General features: G+C 50.8%; 1 protein-coding gene across 9 annotated transcripts in view; it reads left to right on the forward strand.

Moving 5' to 3' along the window:
* DUSP22 (dual specificity phosphatase 22) overlaps window positions 1–20,704 on the forward strand; it is a 71,984-nt gene extending 51,280 nt beyond the window's left edge. For 6 of the 9 annotated variants that reach the window (XR_010946542.1, XR_010946544.1, XR_010946543.1 and 3 more), the window contains 2 exons: window positions 17,053–17,586; window positions 20,037–20,704. Coding sequence is in view for 2 of the 9 variants with exons in the window: in XM_067751825.1 (XP_067607926.1) it covers window positions 20,037–20,065 (29 nt within the window). In the remaining 7 variants the exon portion in view is untranslated. Of the gene's footprint in view, window positions 1–5,443; window positions 5,518–6,631; window positions 12,087–17,052; window positions 17,587–20,036 lie in introns of those variants that run through there. The other 3 variants (XR_010946545.1, XM_067751825.1, XM_067751826.1) reach the window with 3 other exon arrangements.
* Window positions 20,705–21,032: the final 328 nt, after the last annotated feature.

The raw sequence follows: 21,032 nt of genomic DNA on the forward strand, positions 1-21,032 counted from the left end.
GGAGGGAAAAAGAAACCAAAAAAAAAAACGGCCTTTGACTTGTTCCCGGAGGCTTGAGAACGTTCACCGTCCCTTCTGAGGGTTTACTGGGGTCTCACTGGGCCCCCAGCTAGGACACCCAGGCTGTCAGGTGCTTGAATCTGGTGACAGCAGCTGCATTTCACCGGGACACTTTGCTCTCTTGCTTCCCCCCAGCTGCAACAGTGGGACGTGATTATCGCAGCCAGTATCAGAATTCGCGTTCTCTTCTGCAGCCTGGGCTCCGCCACCTCGCCGCGAGGCCGCGGGGCCGCTCTGGGCTCACTGTCGGGGAAGCGTTGCCATCCGCGGCTGCAGGGTGTGTGAAGGGCTCTGGCGGCCTTGACTGAGCACAGGCCGCCGGTGTTCTGATCCCGGCGGTGTGCTGCGTCTGTGGGGAAGGGATCGGACCTGAGAACATCCTTTATACCAAGGCCTGTGTAGGAAAACTAGATGGGGCAGGGGGGCTGGTTCTGGGGGAGGACAATCCCTTCTAGTATCGATAGTTCGGGACAGTTTTTGGAAACAACGCTGACCACGCCAAGTGCGTTTTGTGAGCTCGACCCAGGGAGACACATCAGCTTATGGGGGTCGGGGCCTGGCCCCCCGGACACTCTCACGATGAGCACGTGTGTGATGGGACCTTGACGTGTGTGTCCCTCCGGCCACAGAGAGGGACAGAGTCCACTTGCCCCCAGACGTGGCCAGACCAGCACAGACTGGAACCGTGCTTTCTGGCGAGCGGCCCTGCCTGTCAGTCGGCTCTGGGTTTCCCCAAGGCACTGATGGGAGCCTTTTTGGGAAATAATAATCGAAAGGCCTCCATGTGCCCCACAGAAATGTCACCTGCTTTGCAAAGGGTGTGCCCTTCACGGCAAGAGGCCACGGGCGCCCAGCTTCCTCAGAGGGCATCCAGAGAGGCCCGTCCCGGCTCTGCCGGACGTTCCATTCCCCTTGGTGTGTGTGAAGCACGCGGATGCCAACAGGAACAGCAGGACGGTGTGAGATCAGGTGTGTCTCAGGTGTGCTGCGCGGTGGGCCATTCCCGCGGCACGAGAGCCCCTCCTGAGTCATCCGCTGCTGGGAGCTCGGAGCTGCGGGTACCGATGCGCAGCTCGGGGCAGAGGTGGTGCTGGGCCGGGAGAGGGCAGCCGAGGCCTGGGCCCGTGGCCAGGTGGCCTGGTAGAAGTCCACTGCGACCCCAGTTCCCTGGAACACCTTGGGAGCCCCCGAGGAGGCAGCCCACTTTGTGGGGACTTCTTCTCAGACCCGCCTGAAAGAAACTCCCTGGGAGGGGTGAGCGGGCTTGGCCGGCACCCTGTTGGGTGGCGCAGAGGTGTAGCCAGAGCCCACCTTGCAGCCCCCGGGGTGGCCCCTTATGGTCTAGGCAGGCCCCTTTGGCGCCCCTCCCCCCATCTGGAGGACAGGACAGGCAGCCTCTGGACGGCCAACAGTCACTGAGCACTTAGTGTGTGGTGTTCCCGAAAGTGCATCCTCTCGACAATCTTGTCACATAGGTTTTACTTTTATCCCCAATTTTGAGATGAAGAAACTCTAGAAATTCTAGAGAACTTGACTGTTGTCCAGTCTCGGGCCAGGAAGTGGCAGAGTGAGGCCTGGAGTCCGAGCAGCCTGACCCACTGCGCTAAGGTCGCCGCTTCCTTGTAAACGCCAGCACCGCTGGGGCAATGCCAGGGGGTGCGGGCATCCACGCTGGAGTTCTCTCCTGAGGTCGGGGCCTCGTGGGGAGACAGGAGGAACACAGGTGAGGCACGAGGGAAGCCTTTCTTCTTTCCACCACATCCCCTTGCGTGGGCGCTGTGTCCACCATACGTGCCTCCACCGGGCCTTCCTGATACTCCCAGGGTGGCGGGCAGAGTCCTGGGGTGTCGTGGCGTCCCAGGAGGCCCTTTTCAGGAACACGGAATTGGACCAGAGTGGGGTTGGTGCTGGGAGCCCAGCACCCGAAGCAGATGGTGTTCTGTCCTTGAGGTGCAGCGTTACACAAGTTGAGGGGCTCCGGGGTGGGGGGGTTGTGCAGGAAGCCCAGGGATTTGCTGTTATTCAGCTCAGATAACTCAGTGGAGACTCATCAAGGACAGGGGCAGGGGAAGCAACAGTGTGTTGAAGGAACAGGGGGCCTCCTTCTGACTTTGGGGCTGAGGGCAGGGCTGGGGGCAGGGAGGCAGGGCAGGTCTTCAAGAAGGACGGGAAAGCCGGGGGCAGAAGAAGTTTCCCATCCTGTGTCCTGTCCTGACTCCCCAGACCCAATGGGATGCTGGCTGGCAGGGTATTCTGCTCGCTGTGGGCCAGACTCCTTCCTACAGGCAGCCCTGGCCCTCAGCATGGGTGGGACGGAGAGTCCGTGATAGGAAGAGGAAGTACCACCGGCTTCCAGGAAGTATCAGTGTCAGCAGCTGATGCTAAAAGTGGGTCTGAGAGAGGAGCCTGGGTTCTCCTCCACGCTTTGTCCCAGAAGCATGCTGTCGGGGGCTTGGCCTGTGACTCACCGCTTTCATCTTTAAAACGCATCCTAGAAGCATCGATTCCTGCCAGTGTGCCCAGTGTGCCCCCCGATCTGTACTTTCCGTGGCCCATCTGGAGGAATGACACCCTCCAAGGGAAGGCCAGCAGGGTCGGGTGGCCTCTGACATCTGCTATGAACTGTGCCCCCCTGCGAAGGGCGGGGGAGGATGGACTGCGTGCCTCAGTCAGGCCTCAGTGCCCAGCTCACGCAGGCGCCCAGCAGCTCACGCAGGCGCCCAGCAGCTCGCGCAGGCCGCCATGGGGGAGGGGAGGAGCCAGGCTTGGCGGCCCTGCCTTCAAAGGCTTTTTAACTGAGTTGGGGAGAGGGGGCAGTCACTCCGGAATGTCCTGTGAGCAAATGCTGAGCTAGAAGCATAAATGCAGGCCAGGAGGCCCCTGCAGTGGAGGGTGCGCTGGCTGGGGCTGGAAAGGGAGGGGAGTCAAGGGCCTGCTGGGCGGAGGGCGAAGGAGGGGGGCGGCACGGCCAGGTGCACTTGGAAGCAGATGTGCAGGGCATCTGGGGGCCTGGCTATGACTGGCAGGCAGGATGGACTGGAGGCGGGGCAAGAGCTGTGAGGGAGGGCAGGCGTCAGCCCGATGGAAGTAGTGGCGGGCAGTGCTGGTTGGGGTTCCCCAGAGGCAGAGAGGGTCAGGCGCCAAAGGTGACAGGCGGGTAGCACCTGTAACGGGCGGGGGAGGAGGCTGGCGGGGCCGGGGGCTATCAGGCCGGGGGCGGTACGGCGGCCCCAGAGAGTGGCCCGAGCCTGCCGGCGCTCACCGTCCGCACAGGCTGGGGCGGCCCGGCCGCTCTCCGGGGTCCTCAGGTGCTGCAGTGCGACCCTGCAGAGGTACTTCTGCACAAGGGTTTCCCCGGCAGGGCCGCCGAAATGCTTCAGCCGCGCTCCAGACTCCAGAGCTGGAGCTTCCAGGCAGCATGGTCACCAGGCGCCCCTGGCGACCTGAAGTCCCCTCCCCGCCCCCAGGTGCGGCACCAGGACTTGGGGGATCCCTTCTGCCCCTCCTCACAGCCATCCCTCCAGGGGGGCAGCAGGGCCTCAGCGCTCCCAGGGCAGGAGATGTGGAGATGCACTGGCCACAGAGCATTCACTACGAATAACTTTTGGTAATAAACAACTAAACGTTGATCTGTCTACCCAGAGCCAGCAATCCTAAACCATTCCAGTGCGAAAATACTCCTCCCCCACAATTTCTTTGGTTGATCCAAGTCTAAATAACGGCTGTGTCTGCTGTCGAGTCTTAATAATATTACATCACCTTTAGATGTGGGTGTTTTTATTACGTCATCTTTAATTAACGATGTTTTCTACACGATGTGAACGTAGAGAACCCCAGTTAACAGGCAGCACTGGCACAGAGGGAATCAGCTAGGCTTAGCTTTGCCTTTTTCTTTTTCACTAAATTCAGAAAGACTTGGAATCCGAGCCCCATGGGGGCAGTTTGGTCTCCAGCCTGCAGAGTAGATTTGAAATAACCAAGGGCAGCCCCTGTGTAACCACCTGAACATTTACTTGCCTTTACAATTTTGGGGCTGGAGAGATATTTGAAAGCTACCAGAATTGGTCCCAAAGACGCATAGACATGCTATTTATGGAATTTGATGTGAAATGGGTTTTCTATAAATCTCTCCCAATCTTATGCTTTTAAAACTTTTCCTAACTATTTGTATCGATATATCTGTTGCTTAACATGAAAGAAATTTTTCAAAATTAAAATAAAGCAAAAGCGGTCTGTGATCAATGATGAGTGAAGATAGATTGACAAATCTGACATAAAGAGAAGTTCGGTTCTCCTATGTTTATTTGTTAGCTTCTGCAACAAATTTGCAAAAGTTAAGGCTTTAAAACAAATTGTAATCATTCATTAATGTGACAGACCAACACACAGGTACATATGTATTTCCCCAATTTTCAAACTATGCTTTATTGCAATTGAAAAGTATTAGTCCATGACTTTTTTCTTCTTTTTACTGTGATATGTATTTTATTTTTGTTCTCATTTATTTACTGGAGCGATAAGTATAAAATTCAACAAGAACATTTTTAACAGCATGTGTTTATGTTCTGTCCCGTATTCTTTTTTGTTTAATTCCGTGACCATTACTGGCTGTCACACAGAGAACCCTGGTGTCATGTATGCTGTGTGGACCTGTGCTCACAAGCTCCCTAGGAAACACTGAGGCCCTGAAGCCCACTGGTTTTACTGCAGCCTATGTGCGTGGGTCTCCCGACCCCATTCTGATTTGGTTTTTTCACATTTCCTAATACCCGAGACTTCACTAATCTGTTTCTATTTCATTCTCTGTAGAGGCACAAGTGAAAAGATAATGAAAATTCTCTGATTTTTCAAATGTTCATTTTTTCTGGTCCTTTTTTCAAAGATAATTGAAGATGATTATTGTTATTTGGGGGGACCCTCGGTGAGAAAGCTGCTCTATGTTTCCTGTGCAGTGTTCTCCTGTGGGTGTCCCTTCCATTAAGAGGCTCACATATGAGAATCCACACTTCACAAGACGTGGGCAGAGGCTGAAGCACCCCCCTCTCCCATCAATGTGTCTTTAAGTTGCCGTCTCTCCTAGTGCATTTCAGAGACTCAGATATATAATAATTCTACAAACATACAACTTATTAAGACTGTCTCCTCTATTGCAAAAATCACGATGTTCCTCTATTTGGTGAGGGACCTAATTTAAGTGTTTGTGAGATTTTGATGAATCCCAGTCATAAAGCATGCCCTTCTCCTGTGCCAAAAATCACCAAGTGCATTTCTTTCTTTTTTTTTCTACTGAAGTTTAGTTGATTTACAATATTGTGTTAGCTTCAAGTGTACAGCAAAATGACTCAGTGTTACGTACTTTTTTCACATTCTTTTCCATTGTAAGTTATTACAAGATACTGAGTAGAGCTCCCTGTGCTGCACAGTAAATCCTTGTCGCTCACCAAATGCATTTCTAAGGTGGGAGTGCCAGCCTCGGCAGCGGGCCCTCAGCTCCCTGGGGGCGGGGCCTGGGGGCGGGGCCTGGCTCGCGGCAGGTGCCTGAGTCTCCTGGTCATAGCTCCCTGAGTCTTGCTCCCATCAGGCTGTCCTGCCCCGAGCAGGGCGCCTCAGAGGCCCCAGCTCTGCCCTGCTCGCTCCCCAGACCCCAGGCTCCGGTCTGTGCTTCCCTCCTGGCCCCTCACGACTGCGCTGTGGGAGCCCCCCTTCTTCACTTTCTGGCTCGCGAGAGGGCAGGCTGAGCCGACCGACGGAGGACAGGAGCCCCTCTGCTCACCGGGTCCTGCCTACCCACCCACCCAGTTTTCAGAAACGCGCTCAGGACCTCGTTTGCCCTCATACAGTTAGCACCTTGGAAACTAGGAATCTGAGCCCACTGTGGACCAGGCAGGACCCGGTTCAGCCCACCTGGAGTTTTGTAACCTCCCCTGTGTGCTGACATCATTTGTTTCTGAGCCTTTCTTTAAAAAATAAATACATAAAAGTCAAATGTTCTGGGAAATGAATCTTAGCCTCTTAAACATTCTTTTTATCAAGGCCTCACCACTAGGACCCTAATCTTATTTTATTTTGCTTCTTAAGCTAAAAACAAAATTCCGCTGACATGTTTATTTCCTTTTTCTGTATTTAAGTCAATCAGTCAAAACTATTGGTGGCCCCGCTGTGCTCACAGCCCTGGGCCAGGCCCCCGCCCAGCCGAGCCCATGTGTCCCCCGCAGGGTGCAGGGTGCTCTGTTCCGGGGTCTCCTCTGCAGCTCCCTTCTGCAGACCCGACCAGAGCCCAGCCACACGTTTCTGGCTTCAGCTACCTTCCTGTGGCTTGGATTTTTAAACTCTTACATATTTCTTACAGTACCGTGGACCTTATTCTTGTTACCTTTCACTCCAATCCATGCACTTGCTATCTGATAGCCTTGTTCTGTTTCCTGGATTTCTTCATTCACTGCCTTTCTCACAATTTACATTCATTTCTCAGAAGAGTTTTGATGCTGATTGTTTGCTGTGAAACTAGCTCTGGACAAAGTTCACGGTACCAGTTGAAACGGTGGCTTAAAGCCACTTTTCTTCTCTCTAGAGAAGCACAACTTCTGGTCCTAGAATCACACACCTCTTTGGAAAAGACACGAGCTGACGTCGGGCGACCGGGCTGTTGCACCGTAAGCCAGCCTGCTGGCGGCAAGGCTCCCGTGCAGCCTCTCGATCGGATCTGAAGTGCTTTTGCTGCATTGCAGTGTCCAGACATGTCTGTGCTACTTTACCACTTCTTTTCTTCAGGTTTCTCTGGGAAAAGTCCAGACTCTCTAGGTTTTCTGTTCAATAGCTTCTTCCTCAGATTATGAAAATTTGTTTTCCCTCACAAAATGAAAGAAGTCTACAGTGCCATTCAGAAAATTACTTTTATTTTGTAAATCCTATAACGCTTCATAAAGTGTTTCCATATAGAGAGCACCTTCACGTACATTAATTCATTTTCCCAGCAAAGCTGTGGAATCACCAGCACCCACGGTCAGCTGCTCAGTAGCAGGACAGGACCTAGAACTCAGGTCTGACTCATATCCATTGCTCTTTGCTCTATACCATGTTGCAACCAATGAGCAACGAGCTCTCCATGTGAGCAAAACAAAGATAACCTGCCAAAATGATTTAGAAACAAAGGTTGAGGCAACGTTATCATGTGACACAGTTGGGTCCCAGTGGATTGATTTATGAATTAATAAAGTGGAATTGAATCGCAGAAGAGGCCACAGTTACCTGGTCCACGAGAGACCAGGTCATGTCTCCACATGATACATTTACACAGGGAAGTGTCTTTCCTCAAGGACTGTGGATCTGAAATCATCTTGAGGCTTGTAGACTTGAATTGGTTGTGTCTGAGATCCACTAAACAGGTCTAGACATGCCAGCGAGTGGCATCTCGGTTAGAAGGGGCAGCAGGTAGAGATGGTGTCTGTCTAGGAGGGACCTGCTGGAAGAACCAAGACAAAGGTGCAGAAAATAAGCCAGAGGCAGGGCAGAAGCTGCCCGGGAGAAGCAATGGGGCAGGTGGCCCAAGAACTGAGCAGACAGGAAGGAGGGACATTGGGCCAGGTTGGGATGGACTGTCCGGGAGCAGTGCCCTGCGGTCCTGGGGACCTGCCAGGCGGAGTGAGAGATGCTGCTGTCTACACTGCGCAGGTCGGCACCAAGTCACACGGTCTCACAAACACAACTCTGGACCAATGACAGCTGTTCCGTCTAACACCAAATCATCAGACATATCTTAACATACTTCTAAGAAGACCAAAGAATCAGTCTCCTCTTGTCGAGAATTGTTTTGCCCCCAAACAAAACAAAAACAAACAAAACAAGACAAAACAAAAGCTCTCAAGTCCATGGAAAAGAATTAACTTTTTCAAAAGAAAACTTTGTGTAGGAAAGGAAACAATGGGGCAGTTGAAAAGTAGTTATAACAACCATTATAAAAAGGCAATGAGTAAATATTTTAACAGTTGATGGTTAAGTATAGTGGTGAATACATCTCTGACTTCCTTAGCTAGAATAAACCCAGTTGGGTTGTTGAATCAGTAACCCCGCCCCCCCTCTTTGGTTTCTATAAGTTTAAAACTCAAAGCTAAGAAAGCAGAGAACCATCATGCCCTCTGGAAGTAAAAGACAACTTCGTGTTTTGGAAAATAGCCTAACCTGCGCCGCTTAGGTAGTGAGGGCTTCTACCCCAGCCATATGCCTCTCGCTCCGATCCTGGCACTTGACAACTGCCAAGATCTGGAAAGAAAACTTGCAAAATTACTTCTGAAGCTTATATTTATGTATTTTTCAAAAAGAGGTAAGCAACAAACCATGACTGGATCTTCTCTAGCGATGTCACCTTTTTCTTATTCCCATGTCTTAGGAGATGCCTATTTTTAACGTGTTTGTTGCCTGGACCCTGTTCAGCAAAACGCCGCTGTAAAATTGTGCACATTTCACAGAATACGCGTGAGACAAACAATTTTCTAGGAAACCAGTGGGATTTAATTGGGTAGATCATCATCCTTCCTGCTCAGCCCACTTCGGAAGTTGGGCCTAATCAGAATTATTTATCGTTCAGTTATTTTTCCTGAAACGTTGGCAGGCGTCACCCACCTTCCTAGCTGCCATTTCCGTCAGGGCCAGTGTGAGTTCTCCTGTCCTCAGTTTACCGGGTCTTAAAATACAGAGTTTCTCAGAATTTCAGTGTTTTGTCTCGGGTCAGATGTAGAGTCATTAAAAGAGAAAAGTATCTTTTTGTGTGCGTGGCCTTTGGAGAAAATATAAATTGTTGAAATTATCTCTTCCAAGGCCGCACAGCTTCCAGCTAAAGGAGATAGGGGTGAATTTACTATCAACACCTTCCTTTACCCAAAACTTCGCCGCAATGAGGTCTTGGGATAACTTACCCAACAGCCTCAATTTCTAACCCATTTCTCGATTTTCTTGGGTACATCAGAGCTGAAGATTCTAAAAATTTCAATACACACACTTAGGGCTGTATGTGTATTGGGTCAAGTAGGTATGTATAACTTGACCAGGGAAAGCTCTCCTGCCTGAGACAGGTTATCAACCCCTGGAAACGACTAGCCCTCCAGGGAAGAGAGGATATTTCCGTTCCCTAAGAAGGCATGTGCTGTCCCATTTACAATAAAAGAGACCCCAGAATTTCTTTGAATAGCAACAACAGCTGTTATTTAAGGCACACCAAAGGAGATAGACTTGGTTTTTTTTTTTTTACTGTGACAGAGGTTTGAGTCGGCCATGGGGGATTCTGGGGGCTTTCAAACCTTTTTCCCCTTTGCATTTTATGTCACGCTAGGCATGCTTCACCATGAACTATTTCACATGCTAACAGAAGACAGAGATGGTCTTGTAGGGCAGACCCCTGCTGATTGCCCGTCTTCTTCCTGGCCAGGTTGGACATGGGTGACCATGCATACACAATGTTTTCCATAGAAAGACACACACCAGCACTGACTACACAGCCCGTTGGATGGCATCAGGTGCTAACAGACGATGCAGCTGTTTGGCAAAAACACCTCAGGCTTGTTCTAACGGTCGCTCGGGCCAGGAGAAGGCGGGGCTCTGACCTCTGTTTGGGGAGACTGCTGTCCGGAGTCAAAGCAAGTCGCTGGGATCAGGGTGGCCCCTGTTTTGATTCTTCCTTGGGCGATACGTTTACCCTCCTCCTATTGTTTTTTCATGTTTTTTTAAAAACAGCTTTATTGAGGTCAAATTTACATGCTATATGAAAATAGTACACATCTACAGTGTGCTATTCAGTGAGGTTAAGAACACCGACCCAGTTGTGCAGCTGTCACCATAACCAGATGCAGAGCAGTGTCATCACCCCTCCTTCCCACACTGACACCCGCCCACAGATGCACTCTCTTTCTCTGTAGAGTTGCCTCGCAGGCTGTTTCATATAAATGGGACCATACAGTGTGTGGTCTTTGGGTCTGGCGTCCTTCCTGGTATAAAGTTTTTGAGAGTCATCCACGGTGTACCTTGTGTTGGTGTTTCTTTCCTTTTGATTGAACAGCCTGGTTTTTTTTTAATTGGAGTTGAGGGTCTCCATGGGGCCTGCCTGTGTGACGTCCGGAGGCACCGTGACTGTCACACGTGGGTGGGGGCTGCTCCTGGCATCTGGTGGACGAAGGCCAGTGATGCTGCTAAGCGCCCGCACGCGAATAATGACCTTTCCCAGAACGTCAGCGGTGCAGAGACTGAGAATCCCCGGTGGGCTCCACAAAATTCCCTCTTATCCTCAGGGTACATGTCTAAAGCCAAGTGCTGCCTGACGGGAGCCTTCCCTTTGATTGCACTGCATATCATTGAATTGGGATTCCGTTTGTCTAATTTATATGTATGTTTAAAATACAAACTCATTTGTGAAATGTAATTTTTTTACCATTTGGGAAAATTTTGGAATCTCCTAAAATATTATTCATTGGGTTGCACTGTCCACCAGAGAGAAAGGTGAGGAAAGAGAGTGTACAATTCTTGTTTCCTGGCTGAGATCTCAGCGTTGCTTGGTTTTGGAAACTTAGCGACAGAAAAGTAGCAAATGGTGTGGCTTGTACAGCTTTAAGTTCCAGGAACTGCAGGAATCGTTGGGAGGCTTATAATAGAGGAATTTAATAAAGGACATTAAGTTTGTTTAGCAACAAATTGCACTATAATTTTTGTGGCTTAGGGTCCAACGTTACGTACTCTGGTTATATTTTTCCACTTCAGCTCCAGAATTTTGACTCTACTATGTTATTCTTAACATTAATGAATAAAGTTTACAGGGGGCAGGGATTAAAAGAAACAGATCCAAAAATCAAAAACTAAACTAAAGAAGTTCTTATCACCCAGCATAAAACCCCTCTTGGGAAAAAGAAGAAATCAGTCAGAATTTAAATACTTTGTTTTATCTGAGACCAGGGACCTCGGACTGCTCGATTTTTCCTCTGGGGTTGTTGAGGTGCCAGGAGGCGGGATTCTGTCTTGGTTCTTTTGAGTTTTGTGTGATGATGAATAAGAAACACAGTTCTCTGGAGCTTAATAATGTAAGAGGAGACCCAAGTGCTGTGAGTCGGTAAACCATCCTGGGCAGGGTTACCTTTGGGAATTTAACAAATAAACAGTGCATTTCAACTGCCCTGGGTAACTTCTCACTCCGACCACTCTGGGGTCCCAGTGGGCAGCTCTGCCTCAGCCCTGGGGGAGGGGGTGCTGGGCAGGAGTGCTGGTTGGCAGGGGCCAGTAGAGCCGGGTCGCCTGCAGGCTCCCCTGCATCTGACCTCCTGCACCGCCTCTGTGTCTCATCAGCACCGCCTGCGAGAAATACACAGCGGCAGTAAAATGAGGGCAGAATGCAAATGTACATGCACACGCGTGCACACATATAACATACATGTATACAGATGGGCACCTGCATATGCAGTATACGCCTGTACAGTCCTACGTGCACACACAGCACACAACACATATACACATACACACAACACGTGTGCACGGCACATATGCACACGCACATTCCTCAGAATGACCGTAAGCACTTTGTACACATTTGTTCATCGCTGCCAGATAGTTGTTTTGTGTCTGTGTTACAGTTGAGGATGCTTAGGCTCAGAGAGGTTGAGCAATTTGATCAGGGCCACACAGCTGATAAGCAGTAGAGTTTAGAAATTAGAACGGAGTTTTCTGTAAACCCAAATTCCAAAGAAAGAAGCAGTACAAAAGGAGATCTGGCCTTTAAAAAGCTGTAACCCAGGGACTTCCCTGGCGATCCAGTGATTACGAGTCCACCTTCCAATGCAGGGGATGTGGGTTCAATCCCAGGTCAGGGAACTAAGATCCCACATGCATGGGGCAACTAAGCCCACAGGCTCTGGAGCCTGCCCAACACAACCAGAGAGAAGCCCGCACGCTGCAATGAAATACCCTGCGTGCCGCAACTAAGACCCGAGGCAGCCAAATAAATAAATAAATATTTAAAAAAAAAAAAAAAAGCTGTAGCCCCAACATAAAAATACCAGTGGTTGTGGCAGTGGGAGGAGATGAGTAGACAGTGCAAATACTGTGTATGATGTTATGATGTGGGTACATATCATTGTACACTTGTCCAACCCTGCAGAGCGCACAGCACTGCGAGTGACCCTGATACGAACCATGGGTGGTGCTGATGTCCTAATGGGTGACTGGGTGTCCATATAGGTTCAGCGATTGTAACACCTGCATCATCTGGTGGGGATGCTGATAGCAGGGGAGGCTCTGTGTGTGTGTGTCTCTGTGTGTATGTGTCTGTGTGTGTGTCTGTGTCTCTGTGTGTGTCTCTGTGTGTATCTGTGTCTCTGTGTGTGTCTCTGTGTGTGTCTGTGTCTGTGTGTGTCTGTGTGTGTCTGTGTCTGTGTCTGTGTGTGTATGTGTGTCTGTGTGTCTCTGTGTGTGTCTCTGTGTGTGTCTCTGTGTGTGTCTGTGTGTGTGTGTGTGTGTGTGTCTCTGTGGGGGGGGAGGGGGGTACATGGGAGATCTCTGTACCTTTCAATTTTGTTGTGAACCTAAAACTGCTCTAAATAAAGAAAATCTGTAAAAAAAAAAAAGCTATAACTCCACACTTGCGCTCCAGCTCAGTTGTTTCAACACCCTTTACAGAAGACTCAACTTGGTTGAACAAATGCCTGAATCTAAAACTCTGGAATATGATCAACCTTGGTCTGTCTGTGTCTCTCTTAAACGTAGCTTTTTTTCTGAAGATAAAAATGACATATGCTAATTACTGAAGTAGTATACATGTATATGAAATATTTTTTAAAAGTAAAAATTATCTCCACCTCTTCACCTAGAGATAAGCAATGTGAACACATCCACATAGCTCTCCTGCAGTCTCTCTAGGCAGATTAGATAGATAGATGACAGAGAAAGCGGGTAGAGTTTTATATAAGTGATACTAGAGTATAGACAGGTAATTAAAAGAAGGAGATCAAGGTGAAGGTCTTCCCACTCTCACTGAAAAACAAACTATCGTAGACATAAGCATTTTGATGTTCGCTGGCGGAGGGGAAGTGTTCTGAGAATTTCCTTTGTGTTCATCTTGGCTCCATGATTGATTAACGGATGAAGCTCCCAGAACCTCAGAGAGAAGCAGGTGTTTGTCCTTTTTACCATCTCCCCTGTAAGAATGTGTCTGTTCTTCCATTATGGTGATACTCTGACCCCTGGGAAATGCTCACTGCCAGCACAAACCACAAATCTCTGAGTGCAGGAAATTCTCAGTTCAGCAGGAAACCGTTCCCCTTCGGAACTTGAGCCCCAAACCTGCGTTCCCGGGACCAAGCTGCTCTGTCCTGACCGCGGCCTCCTCCCCAGTACCTGCCTCCGCTTTTCAAGCCTCCCTTCTGTGACCTCCTTCTCCGTCTCAGGTCTTCTTTGAGGCCTTTGCTTCTGTAAATGAGAGGATTTCGATCGCTGCTGTTTTAGCTGACGACACTTCCATGTGCTGAGCCCCCGGTTTCCGGATTCACACACCATCTCCTCCGACAAAGAGCACGCGGCTCTCTAAGGAGATTTTTAGCCCTCACGCTACTGCCCTTAGGAAGCAGAGGTACCTTTCATTGGTCCTGCCAGGAGAGACCCGTCTCCTGCTGGCTGCCTCACGGAGAGCAGGGGGTGGTACCAGCTCCCTCCTCCAGCCCCGTTTGCCGAGGGCTTTACTGCCCCACGTCATGTCACTCGGCGTCAGGTAGATCTGACCCTTCCGTTGGCAGACTGCTGGTCACATAGTTGGAAGTGGTGTCTCCAGGACCCAGACGAGCATGGCCTTGACCCCGCTGTGCGCTGGGTCCGAGGCAGAAATGTCCCCATGAGCTCTTGCCCTGCCCCAGGCCAGGGACGAGGCCCACAGGAGTGTGGAGAACTTGGGTCCTGACCACACAGGTGACCTGCAGGCAGGACCTCACAGGCAGCTTCAGGCGAGTTCTTGCCCTGCCCTTGCCCTTGGGGAGCTGTCGGGTAAGCCCCCCAGAGGAGTTGAAGAGAAAGTTCTGGATTAGGAACCGTGAATGGAGCAGGGCTGTCAGCCACCTGGGTTCCCAAGCTTTGCTGGCTTTTCTAAAAAAGAAATCCAAAATATACAAAGTACAATATAACGAACAGCCAGGTTTCCACTATAAGTATTGGTACTTAATAGTTTGTCATGTTTACTTTTCTGTAAAACGCTACAAATATAATTTCTAGAACCTTTATAAAAACAAGCAAAAAATAGCATATACTATTCACAGATGTACATATAGAGGCTAGAAATAGGTGGGGAGATAATGGGCCCAAATTGCTGTCGTGGTGCCTCTGGGGAGAGCCTGAGGCAGGACCGGGGCGGAAACTGCAAAGCCAGGAACATCCGTACAGAGCGGGTGACCTCCCCTGCCCCCCCAGGACAGAGAGATTCACTTGAAATCACAAGGTCTTCCGGAAGGTCCGCCTGGCCTTCGGCACGGGCCTTCAGCTCCCTGGGAGAGGCTGTGAGGCAACGGGCTGTGGAGGGCATGACGTGGCAGAGACTGGTGGCATGAACACGCCTCTCCCAAGAGCCTCCTGGGCGCTTCCCTCCCAGGATGCTTTGCTGTCCCTTGGGGTGCCACGCACCCTAAGGCATCCTTGCTTCTGCACAGCTGACCACTCAGGCTGGCCTGCTCCCTCTCGTGGGGGCCTGTCTCGGGGGGAAGACGCCGAGCTCCCTCTCCCCCAGGACTCGGCCCCTCCCCCCTGAGCCCTCCCTGCTTCCCCCAGGCACGTCCCTTGCTGCACCCACAGAACCTCGTCCTACAGAAGCCATTTCACATATCACTTATCACACTGTACTGTGCAGTGTGTGTGCACACGTGTGCATGTGTGTGTGTGGAGAGAGAGCTCCGTTAAGCCAGGGTAGTGTCTTAGCTCAGCACAAGCTTCTTACATGCCGTCTGGCATAGGTTATTGAACGAGTCATTCATTCAGTGAGTGTGGCGTTTGGGTGATTCTACACTTGAGCCAGTGTACGCAAGACTTTCACATGATCACTGGGATAGATCATTAGCTGATACTTTAGGGTAAGGCGTGTGTCTGGTGTGAGGTTTGATGTTAATGACAGAAGGCGGAAATCCACCTATTAGTTTAACTGGACTGAGGTACAAACTACCACAGGCAGCTTCAACAAGCGAGTATTTCTCACAGTTCCAGAGGCTGTGACACCAGGATCAAGGTGTCGGCAGATCTGGTGCCTGGTGAGGCCCCCTTCCTGGTTCACGGACGGCTGTGTTCCTGCTGTGTCCTCCCGTGGCAGAAGGGGCGAGGGAGCCCTCTGGGGTCCCTTCTGAAGGGACACTGATCCCATTCATGAGGCTCCATCCTCAGGACCTGATCACCTCCCACCTCCTCACACCATCACCTTGGGGTTAGGGTTTCACACGTGAATTTCGTGGGGACACATTCAGTCTATAGCACCAACATTTCATATAGCCATTCTGAGAATCGCAAATGTTGGGGACTGAGTTCCTGTTAGATCCGTACTGCATGTCTTTAACCTGGAAACAGCTAACAAAGAGCTTGTTCTCAGAGTGAAGGAGGCTCTGGGTTGCTGTTTGCTTGCTCTTTATTACCGCCATCTTTCATTCACAGTTTCTTGCTAATAGTTCTTTGGGGGGCTGTCTGGTCAACACCAGAAGATGCTACCTGCAAATCCACCTAAGGGGCCCCGCAGTGCCCGGTGGCGGTCACCACTAGGGCCCTCCCCGTGGAGGGGCCACTGTCACTCTCTAGGCTAAGCGTGAGGTCGGCTCTTTTTTTTTTTTTTTTTGCTGTACTCGGGCCTCTCACTGCTGCGGCCTCTCCCGTTGCGGAGCACAGGCTCCGGACGCGCAGGCTCAGCAGCCATGGCTCACGGGCCCAGCCACTCTGCGGCATGTGGGATCCTCCCGGACTGGGGCACGAACCCGCGTCCCCTGCATCGGCAGGCAGACTCTCAACCACTGCGCCACCAGGGAAGCCCTCGGCTCATTTTTTAAACTTTATATTAAAACAAATAGAAACAGAAGTTCTGATATATCCTTTTGGAGATGCTTTTGTGCTCTGCTGACTAAGGAGGCACTCACTTGGACCTGCGGTACCTCAGCCCCTAGAGTAGCGCGGGGCACGTGGCAGGTACACGACACAGGCTAGTTGAAGGAGAGAAGGAACTAGGACCAAAGTCACCTTCATGAATCAAAGACTGACGTGGTGGCAGGTGATACACGGTCAGGTGGAGCTAAGCCTCCGTGCCTGTCTTCTCGGGACTGGAGCTCGCTCTGGCCTGGGGGCCCTCAGGAGGCTCGCCAGACTTCCACGCATGCGCCCCATGGAGTCTGAGTGGGCAAACGATGCCTCGGGAAGTGCGGGGAGTAACAGCGGGGCCTGGGATGCGAACTCGGGGGTGTCCGTCTTTAGGCTCTGCCTTTTGTGCTGTCACCTCCCACAGTGAGTCGGGAGCCAGGCTGACACTGAACAGCTTGTGCGTCCCTGTGAGTTGACCCAGCTCCCGACGCTGCGAACCCGGGAGTCCGCCGGGCCCCGGGGCATCACGGGCAAACCAAGAGAGGGGTTTGGTCTCACTCGTGTCACTCAGACCTTCACTCAGACCTTATTTTCTAAAAGTTCGATGTCAGAGTGTCTCACAATAATAAAGGTACATGTTAAAGTGCTTCATTGTAGATGAATTCAACAGCCATGCTCAGCGGCAGCGCCTCCCCCTTGCTCCTGGGGCCGCCCCCACAGCCCCCGGGGCTCTGGACCCCCGGTGCCCCCGCTCTCCTGTGGGCTCCTGCGTCCGGCACGTGTGGGCAAAGGAGCTTTTCGGATCCGCGTGCGTGTGCGCGTTAGAGGCCGAGCTCCCTGAGGTCCTGTGACACACGTGTCCCTCTTTCCTGGCTGCTGGAACGGCACTCAGTTCTGTGGAGGTGACTTACACTCTCCTGGATTCTGTTTCCTTAGGAGCTACTTTTAGAAAAATGAGGACAGACGCTTGGTTCCTAGTTTCCGGCGCCCCAGGCTGGCGGAAGCTGGAGCTGTTTCCAAGCCCGACGCCTGCGGCCCACTTGCCAGCGGCCGCTCCTGAGCGATGCGAGTCCGGGGTCGGTGGGGTGGCACCTCTGCTCGCTGCCCGGACCGCCCGCGGCCCGGGCTGCGCGGACGAGAAGGCCTGGCTCCGGGCCGAGGCTCCCCCGGAAGGTGGTGTTTGGCTGCAACTGTGACTGTGAACCGGAGACTCAGAAACCGGGGCGAGGTTCCAGCGAGGCCGCCCTGCAGTCTGTTCCGAACAAGGCGACCTTGCCGTGGGGTCCGGTTGTGAGCCTGAGACGTGTGGGGCTAGAAAACTGGGACGGGTTTGAAAAACAGAGGGAGGTGCCCGAGGCGCAGACAGCCCCGAAGGAGCCCCTATGGTCAAAACCGGCCTGTGAGCAGCCAAGTGGACAGTGGCGCCTAAGACATCAGTTACAAGAGTTGGATCCTAATCCACAGAACAAAGTAAGTATCCGTGAGTCCACGGTGATGTAAATAAGCAAATAAGTAGGTACACAAACGGCAGACGCGCAGCTCTTCCCTACAGAACTCAAGTTAACAAACGTGGAAGAAAGGAGGAGGGTACCAAATCACCGACAGGCAAACATGACAGTAAAAGTCGCTGCAGGAAGGATCCACTGACGGATACAAAAATCACTGGGCTAAGCTCTGACAACAAACAAGGATTGATGATCAACTAGAAAGAGAAAAAGAATCACTTTACAGTCTTTCCCATGGAGAACGTCTGCAGGCGTCGCAACCAGGCGCGGAAAGTAACATCTCCAGGAAGAAGATGCGGCCCTGGTGTGACGCTCCGAGGAGGACCAAGTACCGTCTCCATGGGATTCCTGCCAAAATGCATCAACCCCACCAACCAATACTGGGAGAACATCAGACACGCCCTCACTCCGAGGCTTTCTGCAAAGCTCACTGACTGGAACCATCAAGGGTCAAGGGTGTGAAAGACAAGAAAAGATTGAGAAACCGTAAAAAAAAAATCCAGTGCTCTGTCTGCTCTCCTAAAAAAACAAAGAGATGGGAAAAAAAAAAGAGATGAGGGTTGAGATGGAGAGCTGCCCGTAAGCCCTAGCCGGAGCTGGGCGTCGCCTGGAAGGCCTGAGAGTCCAGTGAAATGTGGCCCTGAGGTCTCTGCAGGGATGAAATGAAGTATGAGAGAAAGGCACCTGAATGTGGCCAACGTAGATGGACAGGTAGGATAGTGCAAACTCAAATTTCTTATTTTAAAAAAATTAGCTTCATTTGAAAAATTACCTGAATCTTGACTTCATGTTGGCTGCCAGAGAGCTTACTTCGTACAGAGCGCTAGTCTAAGTCCTGCGAAAAATAAAAGAATTAGAAAATGTGATACTTACCTTTAGAACTGGGGGGGGAAATAAGATATTACAAGAGAAATACACAAATCAAAGATTAAAATATGCCTCCAAGCACTAACCACACACTTCCCTCAACTTCAGCGTTAGCTACCAGTCTGATCTTTGCCTCTAAATTGCAATAGTTTGAGGACGGTTGTCAGTATCCGTGGCCCCTCTCCCAGCCTAGGGGGTGCCTTGCGTGCTGTAAAAGGCACTCAGAAGTGTCTGCTGTGCGAGTAAAATGTCTTACAAGTTTAAAAGTGCTTAGAACGAAGGGACAGAGCAGTGTCGTGCATACAGACACGGGACATTGTTTGGTCTTAAAACAAGGACATCCTGCCATTTGCGACAACACGGACAGCGCTCGCTGGAGGACAGTGTACTCAGTGAGGCAGGCAGACGCAGGGCAGATCCTTTGTGGCCTCACCTGTAACGTGGAGTCTCAAACAGTCACACAGAAGAGCGGAGAAGAGTGGCTGCCAGGGGCTGGAGGAGGAGGGGAGAGGTAAGTGATGGTCGAACGGCACAGTTGCACACGTGCAGGACAGACGCGTTCTGGAAGTCTGTGTACAGCCTGGCGCCTGCTGCTGAGAGCACTGACCTTATGTTAAGTGTTCTTACCCCAGAATAACAGCAACGATAGTAGTGGCCACAGTAGTAATAAAAGGGGATGTGGGAGGAGCCTGTGGGAGGTGATGGGCATGTTTCTGGCCTTGACGGTGGTGATGGTCTCACAGATTCTACTTATCCCCAAGCTCAAGTTACATACATTAAGTATGTACAGCTTTTTGCATGTCAAACATGCCTCAATAAAGCAGGCTAAAATTTAAATACGTAATTAATTAATTTTAAAAGCCATGCCCATAGGTATTACACATGCTCTGATGTAGAACTTCTGCTAAGCAAAGGGACAGCCCATTAAAGGTGAGTGGGACAGATGGGACCAGCCCAGGAAGAGGAAGTCGAAGCTGTGGTTGAATGCTTGAATTCAGGCTGCGAGGAGAATGTTCTGGGATGGAGAGAGACCTGCCTTTTTCTGCTGAAGACACAGCACTGAATCACGAGGAGCTGGTAGAGGTGAGAGGCAGCAGTGGGGTTTGCTTTTCTGGTTGAAGAGAGCAGAATAGGCCACTGGGCCCAAGGTGATGAGGGTAGCTGGTGTCAGGAAGATAAACATCTCTGAAGTATTTGGCCAGATAATCAGGGTTGGTTCCAGAGCGCTGGGAGGCCTGGAGATGCTGAAAAGCAGGAGATGAATTCGGTTCGACACCCACAGAATATGAGAGAGATGATTACAGAGCAGGAGGCCCCTGAAGACCAGACCCGAGCACGTCGCTGAGAAGGGGCTGGTGGGCCTCCGCAGAGGAGCTGAGAGCTCAGAAAAGGGGTGAGGCCATTGGATTTTTGCCAGAAGTGTGTCATTGGTGGTTTGTTAATAAAAGTAGTTCCTCCAAGGTAAGGACCAGAGAACCAGAGGTATTCAGCTGAAAATTTATTGAGGGCAGGAAGCATACTCTAATATATCTTTGTGTTTTCCCAAAGCACCTCTCTTGCCCAGAGACCATCTTTGAACTTTGACAGTGGAGTTCTGCGTTTCCCTGCCAAGAGCTTCAAACCAAGCCAGACTTCAAGCAATCTAGCAAAAGACACCAGCGTGAAAATAGGAGTAACTTGAACCAAAGACGTTTGAGGAAGGAATTGTACAGCAAGAAAGAAGAGAATGCAAGCCTGGCACAGACTGAGGGCTGCAGAAACGTGCAGGTCAAGAGGTGGTATCATAGCGTTTGACATAAACCAACGTGGGCAATCAGCCTTAGTGTGTGTGGATTTTCTGTCCTTAGAACATGTTTTTATGGTTTTGGTTATACCATATTTTATCCCTAAAAAACTGTAAACTTCAGAAAGAACATGGAGGAAAGGACAGTTCATACGAGCAACGCGAGAGCTCCCGCCATGGGGTCCCTAACTCTGGCGTGTTCTCTGTTAAGGCCACACTGTGCGTGTGATGTTCACCCCACTCTTCTCCTTTAACTTCATATCATAAGCATTTTCCAAAAATTAACAAAAATTTTCAGAACTGTAATTTCCCAACTGTGTGGATGTACTAACGTGTATTTAATTGTTCCCAATAATTAGATATTTAACTTAATTCCAAGTGTTACGGTAACAAATGCTGAGGTGAGCATTTTGAACAAGGATGTCCAGCCACACTTGTCTCACGTGGTCTCGTTTAAATGGGTGTGAACTTGCTATCCCTTTGCAATGATCACTCACTCATGTATTCGTTCACGGAGCATCTAATGTGTGCGGACACAGCCCTGCCCTCACGGGCCACGCTTTGGAGAGCGGAGGTGACAGGCGTGGATGGTGAAAGGCAGCGGAGGCCGCCCTGCGTGGGACCTGAAGGACTGTCCGATCCAGGGCTGCTCCTGAGCCGCAGTTTTCAGTGTTGGTCACTTTGGGCTCAGCTCAGAGGAGGCGGGTGGCCGAGGGGCCTCTGTGCCCAGCTCGTCTGATCCCAGGGGTTCATCCCTAAGT

Source organism: Pseudorca crassidens, chromosome 10 (genome assembly GCF_039906515.1).
Source record: "Pseudorca crassidens isolate mPseCra1 chromosome 10, mPseCra1.hap1, whole genome shotgun sequence".
NCBI classification, from domain to species: Eukaryota; Metazoa; Chordata; class Mammalia; order Artiodactyla; family Delphinidae; genus Pseudorca; species Pseudorca crassidens.